Source organism: Ananas comosus, linkage group 4 (assembly GCF_001540865.1).
Source record: "Ananas comosus cultivar F153 linkage group 4, ASM154086v1, whole genome shotgun sequence".
Lineage (NCBI taxonomy): Eukaryota > Viridiplantae > Streptophyta > Magnoliopsida > Poales > Bromeliaceae > Ananas > Ananas comosus.
The window spans coordinates 3,188,475-3,209,061 of record NC_033624.1 but is presented as its reverse complement, the minus strand read 5'-3'; the positions used below and the strand labels follow the sequence as shown (position 1 = coordinate 3,209,061).

General features: G+C 34.5%; 2 protein-coding genes across 5 annotated transcripts; both read right to left on the bottom strand.

Annotated features, from left to right (window-relative positions):
* On the bottom strand, nt 139-7,419 carry LOC109708564 (beta-1,4-mannosyl-glycoprotein 4-beta-N-acetylglucosaminyltransferase-like). Its single transcript, XM_020230362.1, has 3 exons — nt 7,051-7,419; nt 1,956-2,633; nt 139-954 (listed from the first exon to the last, which is right to left on the bottom strand). Exons 2-3 carry the CDS (start codon nt 2,502-2,504, stop codon nt 358-360), a joined length of 1,146 nt encoding a protein of 381 aa, XP_020085951.1. The 5' UTR covers nt 2,505-2,633; nt 7,051-7,419; the 3' UTR covers nt 139-357.
* On the bottom strand, nt 14,240-17,836 carry LOC109708433 (transcription factor PIF5-like). Of its 4 annotated transcripts, none has more exons than XM_020230169.1 (8): nt 17,662-17,835; nt 16,471-16,576; nt 15,714-16,344; nt 15,313-15,408; nt 15,160-15,225; nt 14,994-15,059; nt 14,580-14,798; nt 14,240-14,491 (listed from the first exon to the last, which is right to left on the bottom strand). In XM_020230169.1, the coding sequence occupies exons 2-8, from the start codon at nt 16,533-16,535 to the stop codon at nt 14,348-14,350; spliced, it is 1,287 nt and encodes a 428-aa protein (XP_020085758.1). In that variant the 5' UTR covers nt 16,536-16,576; nt 17,662-17,835; the 3' UTR covers nt 14,240-14,347. The 4 variants fall into 4 exon arrangements, with proteins under 4 accessions (XP_020085758.1, XP_020085759.1, XP_020085760.1 ...); XM_020230170.1 differs by having other exon boundaries at nt 16,471-16,572; XM_020230171.1 differs by having other exon boundaries at nt 14,595-14,798; nt 17,662-17,832.

The window sequence follows — 20,587 nt, the reverse complement described above, 5'->3', positions numbered from 1 at the left end:
GTTACAATAAGTTGTTTAATAATAAGTTATGTTATATTTCAATAAGTACTCGGATGTCCTGTCGTTGGGAAAAAAAAACCAAGTTTCCAGCACAACAGCTTTGATGCCATTACTGTCACTCTAGTAGCAAGGAGAAGCTCGAAGCAACATTACTGTGTATGTATGTACATTTCACCCTCTTAATTCTCCAACCTCAAAATTAATTCAATCCTTTATATGAACCTTGTGCCAAACTCTAAATTTCCTGCTACTCCAATACCTCATATCTTTAGTCTCTTTTAAAGTATTACTCGCCTGAGTGAGCCCTAACTTTCTATCGGCAAGAAACGAAAGGTACATCTCATATTAGAAAAACCCTTAATCCTTCGATCTCATGCACCCTCCAGGGAGCAAGAACCGGAACCTGTCCGCATTTTGGATCAAATACGACGGCAAATGGACCGCCGAACCCGACTTTGGTATCGGGCCCATCTTCTTAACCAGATCCCTGAAAGTGTACTCCTCCGGCAACATGTCGAAAAGATCCTCCCCCCGGCATATGATCCGCTGGATCCGCTCGGGATCCAGGAAGCTCCGCTGCCGCACCCGGTCGGCGTGGCTGTACGCCGTCATCTTGAAAATGAAGTCCTCGATCCGGCGGAAGCAGAAGCTGCAGTGCCAGCCAGCGTCCGACAGGATGAGATCCGTCTGCCGCGAGTGGCGGTACCGGGTCCGGTTGTGGTACACGTGGGCCGTCGCCCGCCAGCTGGAGTAGCCGGCCGGGAATTCAAAGGAGTAGAGGTAGTGCATCATCTCGAGGTGGATCACAGGCGGCACGGCCTCGCACCACCGCAGCAGCTCCACCGTCTCGGGGCGCGGGATCTCGTCCGCGTCCGCCATGATGACGATGTCCCCCGGGGCAATGCCGGACCGGCGAAGCAGGAAGGTGACGGCGGCACGGTGGCGGGCCTCCACCTATCAGGGTGATAATTTGAAGTGAAAATAAATCAATTTTACGTCTGACTATATAAAAAATATATTCTGATTAGATTTGCAATTTTGATCGCTGCTATAAATATCTTTCTTCCGGCGGTTTATGGGTGTTTAACTGTTACTTTAGGTTTTATTATGTATATACTTCATAATTTCAAAATATTGTGAATTTGTCCATTTTATTTGGTTGATCGTGAAGAATGCACCATTATCTATCTAATAACCAGGATATCCTGATTCCCGGCAAATATGTCTCTTTATAAAGTATGGATGACACATCAGTATGTGAACGAATCAATAGCCTAATGATTACATTTCAGATACATGTAGTGGAACCCTTATTTGAAAATTCAAGAACTGTATTATTCAGCAGAGAAGTTCATCACTAAGTTAAAATATTCTAGGAGAAAAATGATCCGGCTTCGCCCTCAAGGATTCCCTACGATTTCTACAATTTATTGATATGCTGACAAATTAATATGGCACTTAAAACAGCATATAATGAATCAACTAGAACTCCGCACTTTCTATATATGCCAACACATCAATAATCTCACAAGGACAACATTCCGAGGGTGCGTAGCTAGGGGTGACAATCCTTGATCAAGCCCGAGGAGTTGATATGAACTGACCTGGTTTGGGTGTGTTTTGTATGATCTCTGGGTTGGCACTCCAAAGTTTTCGGGTGGGTTGGTTTTGAATTCGATTCTTAATCCTTTTCAGGTCAAAGAACTTTGATAAGATAGATTGAACAGCATTGGATTTAGTATAGTTAAACGTACTAATGGTTTGGGCTGATTTTCAAATGATCTATCAATACAAAATATTTGGACGATCCAACTGTGCAATTTTAGATCAAATCGATTTCAAATTGCCTGGTTTACCACCAAAAGATTAATCCAATCTAATCCAATCCTTCATTCGGTGTAAAGAATGTGCAAGTAAATTAATAAACGCGGACGTTGCACTAGTAGAATAAGTACCTGAAATGGATCCCGGCCCGGCGCAGCGTCGCCGGGGAGCATCCCGTAGACGATCTTATCGGCGGCGAATCCGAACCGGTCGCGGAGGTGGCGCGCGAGGAGGAGCTCCTTGGGGCGGCCGGTGAAGGTGGTGTTGGACTCGAGGAGGAGGAAGCGGGTGACGAGGGGGAGGAGCTCGCGGAGGCGGATCTCAAGGAGGTCGAGCTCGTTGCTGACGAGCACGGCGTCATATACGCGGCGGGGGGCGGGGAGGGTGCGGCCCCACCGGTGCAGCGGGCAGAGCGCGTCGGGGGACAAGCGCGGGGAGTGGTAGTGGGGGACGGGGGCGAAGGGGGGTGGCGGGGTGTCCCAGAGAGGGCGCAGGAGGTAGGAGAGGTGGTGGTGCAGCGAATTGTGGTAGAGGACGAGGAGGAAGAGGAGGAATGCGGGGACGAGGAACATGATGATGAATAGCAGGAGAAATGGGTGGTGGTGGTAGTGGTGGTGGTGAGGAGAGTGGGGCCGTTTTTTGGGAGGAGGAGGAGGAGGAGGAGGAGAAGGATGAGCCATGGTGATTGGTGGCTATTATGGAGTGTTGTTGGTGGGTGTGGGGATTGAGAGGTTTGGCTTTGTGTAGTGGATCATCATCAGCGTCAACTTTGTTTTGTAGGATATCAATGAATCATATGACCATTACTTCTGCATAAGAAAATAATAAAGAAAATGTAAATCAGGTGTTCTGTGATATATCTGGCTTGGCTTTGTATGTTATCAATGTATTAATAATTTTGTATGATAATTTTAGAGTACATGGACTAATTAATTAAAAAATTATATTATATATCAACAACATAGTGATATACAACAACATATATTATAGATGAATTGAAGGATACATATGAACAAGAGTATTGTCTTTATGTCCTGGGCGGTATCATCTTTCGATATTATAAATGGAATTATGCTATTATACTATTAATAGTACCAAGCGGTTAGTACTAGCGAATTTTCAGCCGTCGGATAAAATAATGTGCAGTTTGGATGATAGTAATCACTTAGAGTTGAGTAAGCGGTTGGTTGAATAATATAATCTAACTAATAAAAATGATTAAAGAGTAGATCTAACGATAAAAAATTTGATAATACTAAGAGTTTGGTACCAACAATAATATAATAATAAAAATAACCGGACTCATATAAATGTACGATTATCTATAATGTAGAAAGCTTTGCTTGGTTGAGAGAACCATTCTTAAAGTGCTTTACAAATTGGCCAACATATTAATGACTCATAATGATAGCAACTGTTATTTAAAAAAAAAGAAAAAGAAAAAAAAATCCTAAACATTACACAAGTGTAAATAAATATGACTATAGACTGTACGTAGTTGAGAGGGACATATTGAACCACATTTAGTGACAAAACTTTTTAAGTTCTATTTCATTTTAGTCCACAAACTTTCACAGTTAGCGTCAGTGTTCTCTAAACGTGTTTTTAAAAAAAATCATTTTAGTCCTTCAATGAGATGTTGCCTACAGTCAGTAAATGTGTTAAACTTACAAAAGTGTATTTATTTAATCTATATCATCGTTTGGTAATGTAACTATTTAATCTATATCATCTAAGGTATGCGCCAATAGCTCAACAGCCTCATAAATTTTACATTCATCGTAATTTGATGTAGCTGTCGAAGAGTACGAGAATAATAATAATTGAGATAGACCTTTACCAATATCTTGTGAAACAAATAGCGTAATAACCTATTTAAAAGTTTTACAAATTAAATAGCATTGATGAATGTGATGGATCTAACACGAATAGGCATCATATGAATTTTCTCAAAGTTACAGTTGGGCAGTACCAGAGCAGGCATGTTTTGCTTGAGACATTTCGACCAAAAACATGTAGGAAAAAATCGTGATCGATTTTAAAGTAAAGTCTATTTTCCCTAGCAACTTGATATAAATCATTAATATTAATACCAAATATGCAAACATGTGAGGTATATGGTCATATCATCATCTTTATAATTTATTGTAGTAAGAAGTAGAGCTACTATGCTATCGGACGCATAGAACATCTGGTGCTTCCGACTTTTTGGCCTTTAGATCAACCTTTTTGATCATTTTTAACATTTGGATTAATACTATAATTTTGTAGGAACTACTCAACCCTGAGGTACTACTCAACCTTAAGAGAACCGCAATCATTCCAATCGTATAATTTTTTATTTAAGAGACAAAAAATTAAAAACATCAAATATTCTATGCTTTCAATAATATAGTAGCTCTATACTACAGTAAAAATCATGTCCTATGTGATCATGCAAAATATGTAATTAATCTATGTCAACTGTTAAGTCGGATGTGTAGTCACATCGGCTATTTAATAACATCTATAGCCAAATCAATAATAATAATAATAATAATAATAATCTTATGAAGTAACCCACAATACCCTCCCATTAAAATGGCTAAAAATTATATTATATTATTTTATGAAAAGCAATACTATCTTACACTTGCTGACTAAATATAAAAGGTTAATTTCATATATGTCTCTGGAAACGTACTAAATGACAAATATATTTCTATAAAATTTAACTTTTATATATTGTCTTTACGAAAGGTCTAATATTTTTAAATATGTCCCTTTGGTTTGTTACCGCTAGAGAACCGTTTATATTTTCAATTTTGCCATCACAAATATATTTCTTCAAAAGCCATACTAGCATACTATAAAGAAATAAAAATGTGAAAAACTAACTAGAATTAAATATTTAATTTATGGTTAACTAACTTTTTCTTACGGATTCTAACGGCATGGATATGTTTGAAAATATTAGGACTTTTGCAGAAACAATATATGAAAGTTGAACTTTGTAGGATTATATTTGTTATTCACTATATTTACTGGAACATATATGAAACTAACTCAAATATAAAATATACATCCCACTTATTCAAGAACTATTAGTTTTTTACTAATCTTATCAACTAAAAGATTAAAAAAATTTATGAACTCTTAAATTAAAATGTGTAAAATTTATATTTAAATATAGCATACTCAAATGGTTATTTTCTTTTATAAATACCCAATAAGGCCCCGTTTGGATACCTCTAAAAACGTAGCATAGTTAAACTATGCTACGCCGGTATAAAAACATAGCATGGTTAACGCCGGTAGGAAAATAATCCTATGAAGCGTTTGGAAGAAAAAATAATGACGTAATTTTTGGAGTATAGTTATATTATACTCTAAAAAATGGAGTAAACTTACCATCCACTTTAACCAAAGAAAAAAAATTCCACATTTTGGGCTCCCAAAGATGTATCAATTTCTAAATTTTGAATTTCAACATAAACTTTTAAATTTTAAATTTTAAAATTTAAATTTAATTTTGATTTTAAATTTCAAATTTCAAAAACTTTGAAATTTGAAAATTGAAAATTGAAATTGAATTTCAAATTTCAAATTTCAAAATTCAAAGTTCAAATTTCAAAAAGTTCAAATTTCAAATTTTTAATTTTATTTTTTATTTTTAATTTTTAATTTTTAAAATTTAAATTTAAACTTAAATTTTAAATTTTAAATTTATAAATATGTAAATTTATAAATTATTAAATTTAAAATTTAAAATTTTAATTATAGATTTTTTAAATTTCAAATTTTAAAGTTTAAATGGTATACTTTAAATTTTAAAATTTAAAGTTTCAAATTTCAAATTTTAAATTTCAAATTCCAAATTTCAAATTTCAAATTTAAAACATAAAATCTAATTTAATTTTTTAATTTTAAATTTATATTTTGAATTTTGAATTTTAATTTTTAAAATTTTATTTTTAAAATATGAATTTTGAATTTTGAATTTTGAATTTTAAAATTTAAAATTTAAAAAATTTAATTATTATAAATACTGTGGAATTGTATGATATATATCCAAACAGCTTAAAAGTGAAGCTGTAGAATTTTTTTGTAGTTACAGGATTTCGTATTTCATTTAGACCAAACCATACAATAAAAATTCCATAGAGTTTTTTAATTATGCATCCAAACAGGGCCTAAGTGTTGTTTTGGAAATAAATTTTGGAACAAATTGTTATACCGCTAGTCATTGTATTTCAAATGAGATCATTCCACCAAACTTCAAGTTATTTCAATTAGTTACTAAACTTAAATTTCTATTTTAATCAGACTAATAATATTTAGTCTTTATATAAATTTTTGTCTTAAGATAAGCTTCCAATCAATTCAGCAGTTTAAAATAATATAAAAATATGGTTAGCATTTTTGTTAAAATAAAATTTCAAAATTAATATCTCAATTAGATTAATATTAAATTTCGATAGCCAAATAAAGTATCATAAAATTGGATGATCAATAATGTTGTTCACGCATTAATTTTTCTCTCTTTTTTTAAAAAATGATTTTAAAGTTAAACACATTCCTCTCATGCGCATGCCACGTGCCCTCGAATCCAGCCACAACTCCATTACACACTTTGCCACGTGGCTCGCACGTGGTTTTCTCATTCTATTCTCCGTCCTTAAATAAATAAATAATAATAATAATCATACTGAGACCCTACAAATTATTTTGAATCAATTTTCCAGCTATTTTTGTTTAATTAACATCAGAATTATAAGTTATTTTTATCGATTAAATTTAAACATTTTACGATTAAATTTCACTCCAAATTACTTAGTAATTTCTAATTTTAGTGGAAAAAAATAAAAACTAAAAAACAGATAATAAATACGAAATGTCCAAAATACCCCTAACCCCGTCACCCCGCCCGAGAGAAAACCCGGCGATTCGAGAAGCATCGGCGAACCAATCCCCGGCTGTTTCCCGTTCACCGTTCCGTTAACCGTTACCTTTAACGGTAACAGTAACGGTCAAACGGAACGCAGCGGCTCCACCGTGCGCCATTATCGTCGTCCTCAAGGACGACACAGCGGGGGCTACACCTAAACCCTAAATATGGCGATTCGAACCATCGATCGAGCTCCGATCTCGATCGCCTACGCCTTATTCCCCGTTTATACGAACACGCAAACGCGAATCGCGGACAAAATGCGGAATAAGAAGCGATGAATCGGAATAAGTACTCACCTCGAGGGGGGAATCGATCCCCGTATCGCATCCGAGAACGCGTTATCTCCTTCCCCTTTCCTTCACAAACCCTAGCGCTCTCGATCGCGCTCTCTCTCTCTCTACAAATCGCCGCGAGAGACACGAATGAGGCTGAGGCTCTTCTTGTTTCCGCTTTTTTGGCTGAAAAAAAAAAAAAATGTATGGAGAACACCGCCTCAACTATAGGGAGTTTGGAATTGGATCACTCCATTTTATTTTTTAAAATAATTTTTTAAAAATTTGTGATTTTAATAATTACAAATTGAGGGGCGCAGTACAAAAATGCATATGGCGGACGGAGTAAATTAGAAGAATAAATTATAAATAAATAAAAAGTGGGAGTAAATTATTAAATTAATTGGAGGAAATAATTGTGAATGGTAAATAAAGGGAAGCATCCGATGGAGTAAACACCGATCGTCCACTCGCAAGGAACGAAGTCCCGAGTGGGCGCCGTACGGTCACGTGCTCACAGGATGAGGTTTGCTACGGGTACGACGAAATGTACCCGAAAGTGTCCCCCCAATTTTTTTTTTTTTTTATTCAAGAAAAAGATAGCACGTTACTCGTTTCATTCATTAGAGTAGTAATTAAGCAACATGGGTGAGGGAACACAAATCTCGAAGGGAGCGAAAAAAAAATGATTGTCTCAATTAAAAAAAAAATTATACCAATTTTATTATCCTATATAAAATAATTATGGCTTAGTTTGGTATTGAGCCCCATTTAATACTATTAGATAAAATGAAGTTGATGTAAAAATATGTAATGATATATTTTTACGTTCTCTGGTGGAATCGCAGAAAATGTATCGAAACTAATTCATCATAATATGCGGAATGCGATATTACGTATGGAAATAAATAGAATATTTTTTTAATGTACTTTCTTATCGTATGTAACGTAATATTCACAATCTCAAACTAAGCCTACGAGTCAACGTAAACATAATATGGTCACTTTGTAGTAAAATTTTGTGCACAATATAATAATTTTTAGTTAAATATTATTATTTTCGTATAAAATAACTGTAATGGTAAATATTTTCTCCCTAATCGCATAGTAATCAATGACTTAGCATTTGTTTGGCAGCCTGTAAAACTATTTTGAATTTTTTTTAGCTTGAAAAATAATGTTTGGTTGTTTGTTTGCTTGTAAAAATTTTTTTAAAAAATTTTCCTTATGAGTTTCCTGAAAAAAAAAATAGTTTTTATTTTCTGCACACCGTCGAAAACGAAAACTGGTTCTAAAAGAACACGCGGCTTAGGACCTTGTGAGCACGCGATCCACAAGCTCATCTTTACCTCGTGGACTATTTGAGAAAGAGTCTATGGAACTCCTCTTCCAATATATGTGTTTTTATATATATAGAATTAGGCTGGACTATTATTAATAGCACAAATCTATTGGTGCTATTACTTTTTTAGTTTTTGGATTGAGAAATATATGGATAAGATGATGTGGACCCTCTAGGGTTGAGTTGGTGATTAGTTGAATAGTATAATCTAACGGATAAAAATAATCAAATGATCAAATCGAATAGTAGAAACTTCATAACATCAAGTTTTTGGTGCTATCGATAGTATCCCTCTCTCTCTCTCTACATAGAGAGAGAGAGGGATACTATATATATATATATATATATATATTGAATTGTAAATTTCATGTCTCAACCTACTCTGCACGTGATGTGTTTTTTCTCACACGGAATTTTTTGTTATGATGCTTTCTAACTCCACGTAATATATAACAATCTGAATCCCAAAAGAAACTTTTTTTCTTATGATGCTTTTCTAACTCCACGTAATATATAACACTCCGAATCCCAAACGAAACCACAATAATTTGTTTTCGAAGGTCCATGTATTTTATTTTTAGGATTAATCGCATATTTATTACATCCAAGTTTTCGTTATTTATGTATCCCTTCAAAGTAGAAATGTCAACGGGTCAGATTCGAGACGAATTTTTAAAAATTCAAATCCGAATCCGACTCAAAATCCGAATCCGAATCCGACAAATTTTATAAATCCATATTCAAACCTGAACCCGATAAAAATTTCGAAACCCGAATCCGAATCCGAACTCGAAAATTTAAACCCAAAACAATTATTTCTTCTTTCAATATTTCGAAATATGTTACATTAAATATAAATTTTTAAAATACAAAATCAAATATAACATTATAGAGTCCGGCTACTATGCTATTAATAGCATGAAGCACTTGGTGCTATCAAGTTTTCTACCGTTAGATCTACCCTTTTGATCATTTTCATCCGTTAGATCATACTATTCAACAAACCACCCACTCAACCCTAGAGGGCCCACATCATCTTAACCATACATTTCTTAATCCAATGGCCAAAAACTTGGTAGCACCAATGACTTGGTGCTATTACTAGCATGGTAGCCTAGTTCTAACATTATATATATNTATATATATATATATATATATATATATTGAATTGTAGTTGGCTCTATGTCTAAGGATATACTCAATAGATGAAATAAAAATATTGGGATTTTAATGATCAAATATGGTATTTTATATTTGTTGCAACCAAACATGTATGTGTAGCATGGTAAATTACAAACAATTATATGGCCCGGAGCCAAATTTGGGTCAGGGAGGCCCAACTCTGGCCTACAAAATAATCTCTATGTCATTAAAATTGGGCCAACTCGTACCAGGGTCGAAACATACTTGCCTTTTTCGGGTTCGATTAGTGACCCGACGGATCGACCCGACCCGTTTACTTACCTACCCTCATGCCCACTAGGATACAAGCCTAGTTTGGTATTTCGGAGGCTAAAAATATCTGTTTTATTCTTTGAAATGTCCCAAAAAAAATTAAAATTAAAAGTTGTAGTAGGCACCACAGCCAGATAAGCATACAATAAGTAATGTTTTTTAATCTTTCAAAGTATAATGCATGTGTATTTTGTAATACAATTCCAAACTAGACTCTAGTGACACATCGGAACTGTGCGACTAGTTTCGTAGAAGATATATGCTAGGCCTTGGCTAGCCTTCGCCGCATAGAATTTGATAGATAAGAAGTGTAATCATATATTCAAAATAAATATCATTTTTAATTTTTAAATTAATTTTTTATAGTATGCTAAACAATTTCGTGAATGAAATATATTATTCCGACAAATCATGAATGTCAAAACCATCTAAGGAGAAGAAAAGGGGGAAAAAAAAGAATAAGCTTTTAGCTTTCAAACATAGAAAAATAATTTCTCATCAAGTAAGTTTCATTGATTATTTTAGGAAAACTTTCAAATACCACTCCTGTGGTTTCACACTTTCTCACTTTAGTACACTATAGTTTAAAGTGTATCATCAATTTAATGGCATGTGGTTTCATTTTTATCTTTTTATTATCAATTCCACTAATTTTTTTCGTTAAATTAGTGACAAAGTTAAAACTAAAGGGTACTAAAGTGAATATTCGATAAACCTATGTAGGGTATCTGAAGTTTTTTGCATATAATTTAATGAAATATTAACGGACAAGCTGACGAAAAGATAAAAATGAAATTATAGAAAACTAACTTGATACACTTTAAACCATATAATACTAAAGTGAGAAAGTGTGAAGCCACATAAATGATATTTGAAGTTTACTCATTATTTTATTAAGACATTAGAAGAAGATATTAGTGCTTTGTTTCACATCCATGAGCCCTCTTATCATATCATGTCATACTTATGTGAAGCCACTTGCACATGAAATAGCATAAATTGCCAGTTAATAAAACAATTGAGGTCCATGATCATGTAATATCATTATCAAGAATAAGCGAACCCTTTCATAAAAGTGGTCCCTAAACTTAAGCTTGTCCCTATTATGATTAGAGAGAGAGAGAGAGAGAGAGAGAGTTAAATGCCACATAGATGCGGTGCACTTGGAGTTGTACTTATCCTTCTTTTGTAATTGTGAATAGGATTTGTATTCAGTCGATCGAATCGTTTCAGCGATGTTGATTGACAGGGATTGCACAAACTATTGCACGCACCTGCATGCGTGTTAAAGAGTACTTAACTCAAAGTAACAAATGCTAACAACTGTCGGAAGAGTCTAGTAGCAGTTTCTTTTTTAGTAGTTATTTTGGGGGTAAGGAGTTTGATTTGCGCTCGTGCCTTTCATAAAAGGACTCCTACAGAGAATTAAACCAGCTCACTAATGCTGGCTGCACCTTTATGCCAACAATCCTCCCTCACAAATTCACAACATACAGAAATCGAATTCATGATCTCCCACTTTGATACTATTTATCGAATCGTTAATGCTAACCAACTATTCCAAAAGCATATGCTATTAAAAATATGCAACTAATTCACTTAAACCGTATAGAATACTCAGTGCCCACAAATTTCGATTGTGACTCGATTCAACTAGCCTCACGCCACTTCGAATATAACTCGACGCAATTTAGGCCTCACACCATTTCAAATGTGACTCGACTCAACCTAGCCTTCGACCACAATGCAGGATGCTGACTCCTTTAAGCCAACAGGAATACTAATCAGGAGATGATATTTTAAAAAATCGTCACGATCAGCCGTAAAGCTTTCTACGTGTTGAAGTAAAACAAAATTCCCGAGACTAAAGTGAACAAAGAAAAGTTGATTAGGACAAAGCTTATTATTAATGGATAACGAAGTGTTGATTACAACATCTTAGTCATACTAATCATTAATTAATTACGGAGGGCTCTGCACTGAGCAACAAATTACAGTAAAGTTCTTTTTTTTTGAGAGATAGGTAGCATGCTATCCGCTTCGTTTATTTTATTTAAAAATAAACTTAGCTAGAAATGTGAATCAACTAGAATTCGAACTTGGGACCTCGGGTACCAACTATCAAGACCTTTATCACTTGCGCTAGGGACTGTCGGTAGATTACAGCAAAGTTAGACCAAATAGCACAAGAGCCAGCTCTGAATAAATTGGATAGTGAAAGAAGATTTTCTGAGCATGAAGGGACCAATCAGAAAACTGGATCTCTATCTGTGGATAGAGGGGAAATCTTAGGAAGATATGATCCTTGAGAAATGGCCATTTTACAACAGGGTCCTACCAGAGTGGCTTGAGTCCATTTCAGGACATCAACATCAAAGATGGAAGCCCCCACCATACATGATAGTTATTGCTTTGAGAGGGTTCTTCATAAGCATTGTATAGTCAGATTTTTAGTGGGCCCCTCCACAGCATCCTCCCTTTCTCTCTCATTCACACAGAAACTTGTTGCTATGAGAGCCTATTTGATCATGTTGAAGCTTTTACACAAATGATATTTGGATAGAGCTATTACATGAAGCGTTGATAATTTTTTTCATTACTTCAACAAGCAGAAATAGAATCTTCAAATTTAAGCTACTTTGCTGACCGAAAAGTTACAAAGACTGATTGCCTGATAGCAAAAGACATCGTTTCTGTAAGATCTTATCTTTTGTTTTTGAAAGAACGGTAGTATGCTACCATTTCGTTTATTTTTTTAGAAAAATAAATTTAGTTGAAAATGTGAAGCAACTGAGTTTTGAACTTAAAATCCTAAGTACCGATCTTCAAACCTTTTAGCGCTTGCACGAGGGACAGTTGGTAAATATTTTACTCTTTGGAATAGATAAATTATTCTAAACGTCAAGCTAAATAAAAAAGTAGAAACATGAAAATGCCCCACTGATATCACATTAAAGAGGTGAGTTTTTTGAGATCTTATTCTTCATCTCATAGTGCTCATATACATATAATATATATATATATATATATATATGTATATGAAAAGGGAAGGGTAGGGGAATCTTAGGTCGGTAAGAGTGGATTTTCAGTATTAATTTGTCTGATTGATTGTAAAGGAAGGGAGAAAGAAATGGACCAAAATAAGTTAAAGCATGAATGCAACTTGAGCATAAAGTAATATGCATTGCACTCCCTCATTTTATCTTTCGATTACAAGGTCACTCAATAACAAACACTCCATAGATCCTAGGTGATACCTACATATAGATAACTGATAAGTTTATTTAATTGGAAAAGAATGATAAGGGAGTAATGATAAGGTACACACTCATTAGAAAAGCATAGTATAAGAAGTATGCTCCTTCTCATGAGAGTGGGAAATAGACTGTTCACAAGAAATTTTGAAGTTGGTAAATAGGTACTTTTGATAGAACAATTCAAGGTACACACAAATAAAAATGTATACATCTATTTGGTTCTAAGAATTGATATATGATGGTGGAATATCATGGAGCAGATGGAATTGATGTAGACATTGTGAAATAAGAACAAAAGAGATTGATCAGAAGTTTATAACAGACCAAAACATTAGATTATACCAATACTCTTCTTTTTTTTCTTTTTTTTTTTGGAGGAATGGGTAGCACGCTATCCGCTTCATTCAATGAAAAGATGAATTAAGCTACATGGGTAAGGTAAAAAAAAAAACGAGACTGAAGTAACTTAGTAGCAAGAAACTAAGAAGCAGAGAAGGGCATCTCCCACAGATTGTACAGTTGTACTATCTTAGTCACCGCTAGGATAGGATCCGTCTGGGTATGTCGAAAGATTACCGCGTTCCTGATTTCCCAAGTGACCCACCAGGCAGCTACTAGAACGTCGAGCCTTGCCTTCGGAGGCATGCTAGACCTAGCCGCCAGACTATCCAAGAGCGGGTGGACGCCAAGTCCCAAGCCTGCAATTTCGGTGTCATCTAGTGTCATCACTAAGAGAAATCTAAAGTAGACACAACGGGAGAAAAGATGGTCCGTTGTTTCCTCCTCCCCGCCACAAAGTACGTAGACGGTATTACCCGTCCATCCTCTTCTAACTAAGACGTCGGCGGTGAGGATTCTCTTCTTAAGAAGGAGCCAGCAGAAGACTTTCACTTTGAGGGGATCCTCAGAATACTCTTGTAATTTATATTAAGCTAAAATGCAGAAAATTCTCTATACCATATTTTCACTTTGTCACTCTAAAATATCAAAACCACATAAACTAACTTAAAAATATTATCTTCCATCACCTTAACAACTTCCATTTATTGTTCCTTAGGTGATAGATATCATTTTGCTTATACATAGATCGTTTGAAATGTAGATTCTAATATTTCCCGAAGGAATATGAAAATTTGGAAAAATACATGTTACTCATACATAGATAATAATGCTCATTTATTCCGACAATTCGTTCTACTTACATAAATACAGGCTTACACTTTACTTTTAAAAAAAAAAAATCAGCAAAAAACATCATATAAAACCATTAGTTTTTCCTCTCACTAGATTTATCATCTCGAACATTTTCAGTAGGAAATTCTCCAATAGCATGTGAGAGGTTATAACTAGGTAGCACCGATATCTGATTCGACTGCAACGAGCAAGCTCCATTAACACAAAAATTTGTCACCTGCATGTAAAAGCCACATAGAGTTCGATAATTTGTCGGAAAAATATAAAGAAAGGGTTTAAACAACGATAACAAGTTAGAGATAAACCTGGGATGGTAGTACCTGCATGCTATTGAGACCTGGGAAGTTAATATTTTGCATTTGATTCGGAAAACTTTCGGAACTACAAAACGGTACAGTTGGCATCTGAACTGGGTAATGCATTGAAGGCATGGAAGCAGGGTTCATACCCATGGTGGCGTGCGACATGAATTGATGGACACCGGGGAACATCATTTGCGCCATTCCGCTACCCATCCACATCATCTGTTGCACAGACACAAGGGCATTTTTTATACATTAATCCCAGTGAAATCATTTGCGCAGTTTCTTCCAATAACATCCTTATTTCGAGCTGAGTCATATCCAAATCACAGAGTGAAGTGGCTTCGCATTAGAATAAGATTATAGGATACATATATGTAAATAAAAGGCGTAGTTTCGGTATTCGCGATTTCCTACCTGAACCTGAAGTTGAAGAGATTTCAAGTATCCAATAGCCTCATCTAACATTGATGCTTTGTCGGTCTGAGATGTAGGAAAGTTAGCAAATAATAAGCATTTGATGTGACGAATTATGCAAACATCAATAAGATTTTGGTTAAGAGTATGTTTAAGAGATACTTACCTTGTTACAATTAGGTATGAGCTCCTGCAGTGCCTTCATTTTCTTGTTAATTCGGTCCCTTCTCCTCTGCATCAAAAAAGAGTTAGCAATAGAATACGGGGATTGAGGAATTAGGCAGGCTGGCTTAATTTCGGGATCGTCGGTAAGTCTTACCCTCTCTGAGAGGTTATGAACTTCTGCCGCGCGGCTTCTACGAGACGCAGACTGCTTCGTTGGCTCATTCGCTTCGATAGACTCTTGCTCGGCCTCCTACAGGTTAACAACTTCCATGTTATTATCTCGGCAGAAGATTAGGGAGACCCCCACACTTTAAGCCGTTTAAAGTTCATCGCTTAACTTTAAATCCCAGCAACAAAGATTGAGGTTTTGATGAAATTTTCCAAACTCAAACAACCTAGAGCTCAGGGGCTTGATTCCTAAAGACCCAAAATTGGGCACATTCTTAAACTTTTTCCTATTTTCTCCGAGTTTCAAGCGAAAGGAACTGTTTGAACCTCTTAATTACATCTTTCCTTTTGAAAATTAGGAGAAATATTAAGGTAAAGTGTATATACCTCACTCTGGCTTTCCGATTCCTCGGTACTTCTTTCCTTTCTTTTCGTTCCCTGATTGCTTATGCTTTGTTGTTGAGTTATTCCGATACTACAACCGGATCCTCCTGAAGATGAAGTAGCAGTAGCTTCATGTGTGCTTGAATTATAATTATTCCCCTCAATAGGTAACTTAGCCGTATTAAGATGATGCAAATTGCTTCCCTCGACTTGCGTTGGAACTTGGTTGCTCCCACAAATACTCGAGCCTATTGTCATAATCGAAGAGCACTCTCCTCCTCCTCCTACTTGAACTCCGCTTCCTAAATTAACTGCATTTGATTCATTCTCTGTTTCTGCACATTTTTCTTTACCTAACGAATTATCGTTGAAACCGCCGTTTGGCAATTCGAAGAACTCGGTGTAGAAATCTCTTTCTAACGGATCATCGATCGGGTATTGGAACCATGACATTGTTTCATCTTCTTGCGCTAAGTTGTTCGCATTTACATTCGTTATCTCCGATTTTAGTACCGATTTGGGATTTTGAGATTGCCTGAAATCGATGCACGGCGGCGGCGATTTCCGATGAGTTTGATTATGCAAAACAATTTGTCCGTTATGCCATAGAAGTTCGACAAGCTCATTATCTGGTCTGTAAAATCGAATCATAAATTGAGTAAGGTAACAAATGATGAAATTAAGTGAACATGTAGCATCTTTTATTTTCTGAAATTAGAGATATGAACAAGAAATTGGATAGAAAAGCAAGTACACTAACCTGATAGGTTTCATTTGGTTCGATTTGGCGAGAAGATCACTAAAAGATCTTGAGTTCTCCTCCATACTTGAATCGGAAATGAATCGGTTTGTAATAAATTATCTGCCTATCATGTAAATATGAATCAGAAACTGGGATGAGAATCACTATTGTGATTGGAACTAAATTGATTCCTATAAAAAGATTTACTTTTAAGAAAAGATAACAGGGGAAATTCTAAGAAACTAGAAAATAGTGTTAACATCACTTTGTTCAATATCAAAAGCAGGTTTTTTTTTTTTTTCTAAAAAAAATTCTCTCTCATTTTATGTGCTTGCTTTTCTAGATAAATTTTGCTTAAAAGACTTGCACTTTGGAAAAAGAAGAATTAGAAGAAAACAGAAATAAGCAAAAGACAAAAGGAACAGATCTAACACAACTGAAAAAAGCAAAAGAAAATTGCCAAAATTGCATTGAAAACCAATCAATAAAACTTACCAAAGAAGAAAAAGAGAAAAGGCAAAAAAAAGCAGAGCAAAAAAGAAGAGAGTGAAAAAGGGTCACATAATCATACAATACAATGAATGATAAGGAGAAGAAACCTAATAGATTAAAAAGCACAATTTTGAAAACAATTTACCACTTTTTTTTTTGCATTTTTATGAAGAATGAAAGGAAAAGATCAAAAAAAAAAAAAAAATTGAAACAACTTCAATTCATAGAATGAAATGGAGATTAATTTTACTGCATCACAATCTAATTTGAAGTTTCTGCTTAAAATTTACAGGTGAATCAGCAGATACAAGCCAACAACTGCAAAGAAATGGAGGATTAGAATTTCATTCCCACTTAAATGGTGAGAACATATTTGGTTTGTTGCACTCAACATGGAACCCAACAATGATTGAAAAAAAGAAAAAAGAAAAAAAGAAAAACTGAAACCCATTTCAGAAAATTCATGTATCTAGCAGAAAAAAGGCACACAAAAAGAAAAGAAAAGAAAATATATTCAAAAAACCACTGATGAAAACTTATAAATACAAGCAGAAAAAGATGCCGAAAATTAAGGAAAAAAAAAAAACACCATCTTTTAATAAAACTATGTATAAAAGTAGGAGACAAAAATGAGTCTAATCATAAATTTAGAAGACCCAGAAAACAAGGGGGAAAAAAAAAAAAAAGAGAGGACACAAGGAAATTAAATTAACCAACCTTTTTCCAAGAGTTCTAAATTCACTTTATCTTCACTACTTTGCCCGTGTTTCCTCGCTCTCTCTCTCTCTCTCTCTCTCTAAATCCAACACCAACAGCAAGTGTGAATATGGCGCAAAGACATGTTATTATTATTATGATGATTATGTAATGGAGGGGTGGTTAGTTTCAGTTTTTATGTCCATGAGACGTGGATTAGCGGTGGATTTTAGCCACAGTTATAGTTGGGGAATGGTAACATCACTGTCGCATCATATTATCCTTGCCATTTATGTCTCACAATAAATATTCGTGGGGCCCACCAAATTATCCTCTCAGTGAAATTTAAATTTTTAAAAAGAGAAAACGTTCAATGTAAAACATTAGTTAAAAAAATTTAAGTTGCTGCTCCTCCCCATTATTTGGTAGGTATTTAGAGAAAAGTTTACTATATAATACTTACACTACATTATAAATAATAAGTTAATCATATTTTTTATTTTGAAAAAAAAAATATAATAAAAATATTTTTTTAATAATCATAATGAGATAAGTAAATCTGAAAGAAACAACTTGATTGGTCGGTGACGTCACATCATCAATATAACTTATGCATTCTCGATTTCTTTTGACATTTAGATCAAAAAATAATACTGTGCTCATGAATTTTCTAATATTTTACTAACAAGATAATATGCTCAAAAAAGAAACATGCTATTTAATTATACATTAGACATGGAGTGTATATTTTGTATTCTTGGCATTCTAGAATTTATAAAAATTCTTTATGAGTTTTAGTAAAAAAATTAATAAGACAAGTAGCTAAATCTTAATTATTCAAAATTTAAAACGTAAATTTTATAATTATATTATAAGCGTATACATAATATTGCTCATATATATATGTTGCACGATCTTACAGCTATAACCAGCATACATTAGATATGTAGATGACTCCCTATGATTCCATAGCTCACTCTTAATTTACACTCTATACGACGATGTACTATATTTATATCTAGGAAAAAAAAAATTTAGTAGAACGCATGGATATGAGAAAATGAGACCTTGAATTGCACTCTATGCAAATTTCAAAATATAAGATTAGAGTTTTTTTTGCATTTAACTTCTTCAAATTTTTTTTTTTTTATAAATTGCCCTAACAAAATCATATTTATATAAATAGTTCTCTTCTTGCCACGCGAGTGTCTAAGTTGAACACGATAATTCAATACCGTATTTAAATACGGTGATTGGATCACTGTATTCCCTTTTGTATTTTTTTTTCGTCTCTAAGTTATGAAAAAAGAAGACTAAAGTATGAATATGATTTCTCAAAAAATATAAAAAGAAATAGTATGGATATGAATATGGTAATTCAATCTCCATATTCATAAATTTCTTCCTAAGTTTGAGTCTCCACAACACATTCTCTATGGCGAAGCAGTTGCAGGAAAAGGAGGTGAGGAAAAAGAAGATAGAAATCTTCAGAATCGACAGCATCATAGGCACAAAAGGCATTCGCGGCGACAGAGTGTTCAGAACAGCAAGAATGGGTGAAACTGCAGGCGACGTCGGGGCGTAGACGNATGGCCCTAAGAAAATCATATTTATATAAATAGTTCTCTTCTTGCCACGCGAGTGTCTAAGTTGAACACGATAATTCAATCACCGTATTTAAATACGGTGATTGGATCACTGTATTTCCTTTTGTATTTTTTTTTCGTCTCTAAGTTATGAAAAAAGGCAGACTAAAGTATGGATAAGATTTCTCAAAAAAAAAAGAAGTATGGATATGAATATGGTAATTCAGTCACCATATTCATAAATTTCTTCCTAATTTTGAGTCTCCACAACACATTCTTTATGGCGAAGCAGTTGCAGGAAGAGGAGGTGGGGAAAAAGGAGATAGGAATCTTCAGAATCGACAGCATCATAGGCACAAAAGGCATTCGCGGCGACAGAGTGTTCAGAACAGCAGGAATGGGTGAAACTGCAGGCGACGTCGGGGCGTAGACAGAATGCTCACGCTGGCAGCAGGAGCTGAGGAGTCGAGGGTGCTCGACAAATGGCGAGCCACTCGGTACACATCATTACTGCTCAAGAGAATGAGGGTGATGAGAATGCAGGAGGTGGAGGAGAAGGTAGTTAATTTAGTTAGTCCTTGATGCCATGGTGGTGGAAGGTGAAGGGTGCAGTAAATGTATCTTGCTCTATTTATACTAGGGTACATGAGGTGATGTAGAAGAGTAGTTCAAAGAGAGAGGGGCCACATGTTAGTAGGGTTTAGATATATTTACAATTTGTCACGTCCTTACTTTTTAAAAGGTCATCCATTCAAAAATTACTCGAGTTCTTATTCATTAGCCTTCTTAACTTCTTAAATCTAATCGCTTTAAATATTGTAACCAAATTAAAAAAATTAATTCTATTATATTTTACATATACGACTATTTTAAATTCTAAAACATCACATTCTACATTAACCTTTTTAACTTCTTAAATCTAGTCGCTGCTCTAAATATTATAACCAAATTAAAAATTTTAATTCTATTATATTTTATATATACGACTATTTTACATTCTAAAACATCACGTCTACATGATGCTCAAATCTTAAAATAAAATAAACGGTAGATTAGACCGTCACATCATAAGCAGAGTGGCTATGTATGTTGGGTTAACTGTGGTAGTTGACTACCATTAGGGCACGGGGCATGTTTTATGTGTTGTTACTTGTTAGTGAGAAGGACTGTAATCTGGAGGAGATTACCCATTCTTTGTTTTCCTTTCATTATCGTAATTACATCTAAGAGACAAATACCAGAAACCATGAGTACGCACACTTCGCGGATGAAAAAATTACAATAAACATACATTAGTAAATATTAAATGACAAATGAATAATACTTGCATAAATATTTCTAATATTAAAAGTTACTTCAAA

Bases quoted from the DNA above. Each gene is read 5' to 3' on its own strand.
- LOC109708564 (XM_020230362.1), bottom strand. From the start codon at position 2,504: ATGGCTCATCCTTCTCCTCCTCCTCCTCCTCCTCCTCCCAAAAAACGG. The intron at 955-1,955 runs GTACTTATTCTA...TCACCCTGATAG, and splicing joins CGGGCCGGGATCCATTTCAG to GTGGAGGCCCGCCACCGTGC.
- LOC109708433 (XM_020230169.1), bottom strand. From the start codon at position 16,535: ATGGAGGAGAACTCAAGATCTTTTAGTGATCTTCTCGCCAAATCGAAC. The intron at 15,226-15,312 runs GTAAGACTTACC...TTTTTGATGCAG, and splicing joins TTCATAACCTCTCAGAGAGG to AGGAGAAGGGACCGAATTAA. The intron at 15,060-15,159 runs GTAAGTATCTCT...CCTACATCTCAG, and splicing joins TCATACCTAATTGTAACAAG to ACCGACAAAGCATCAATGTT.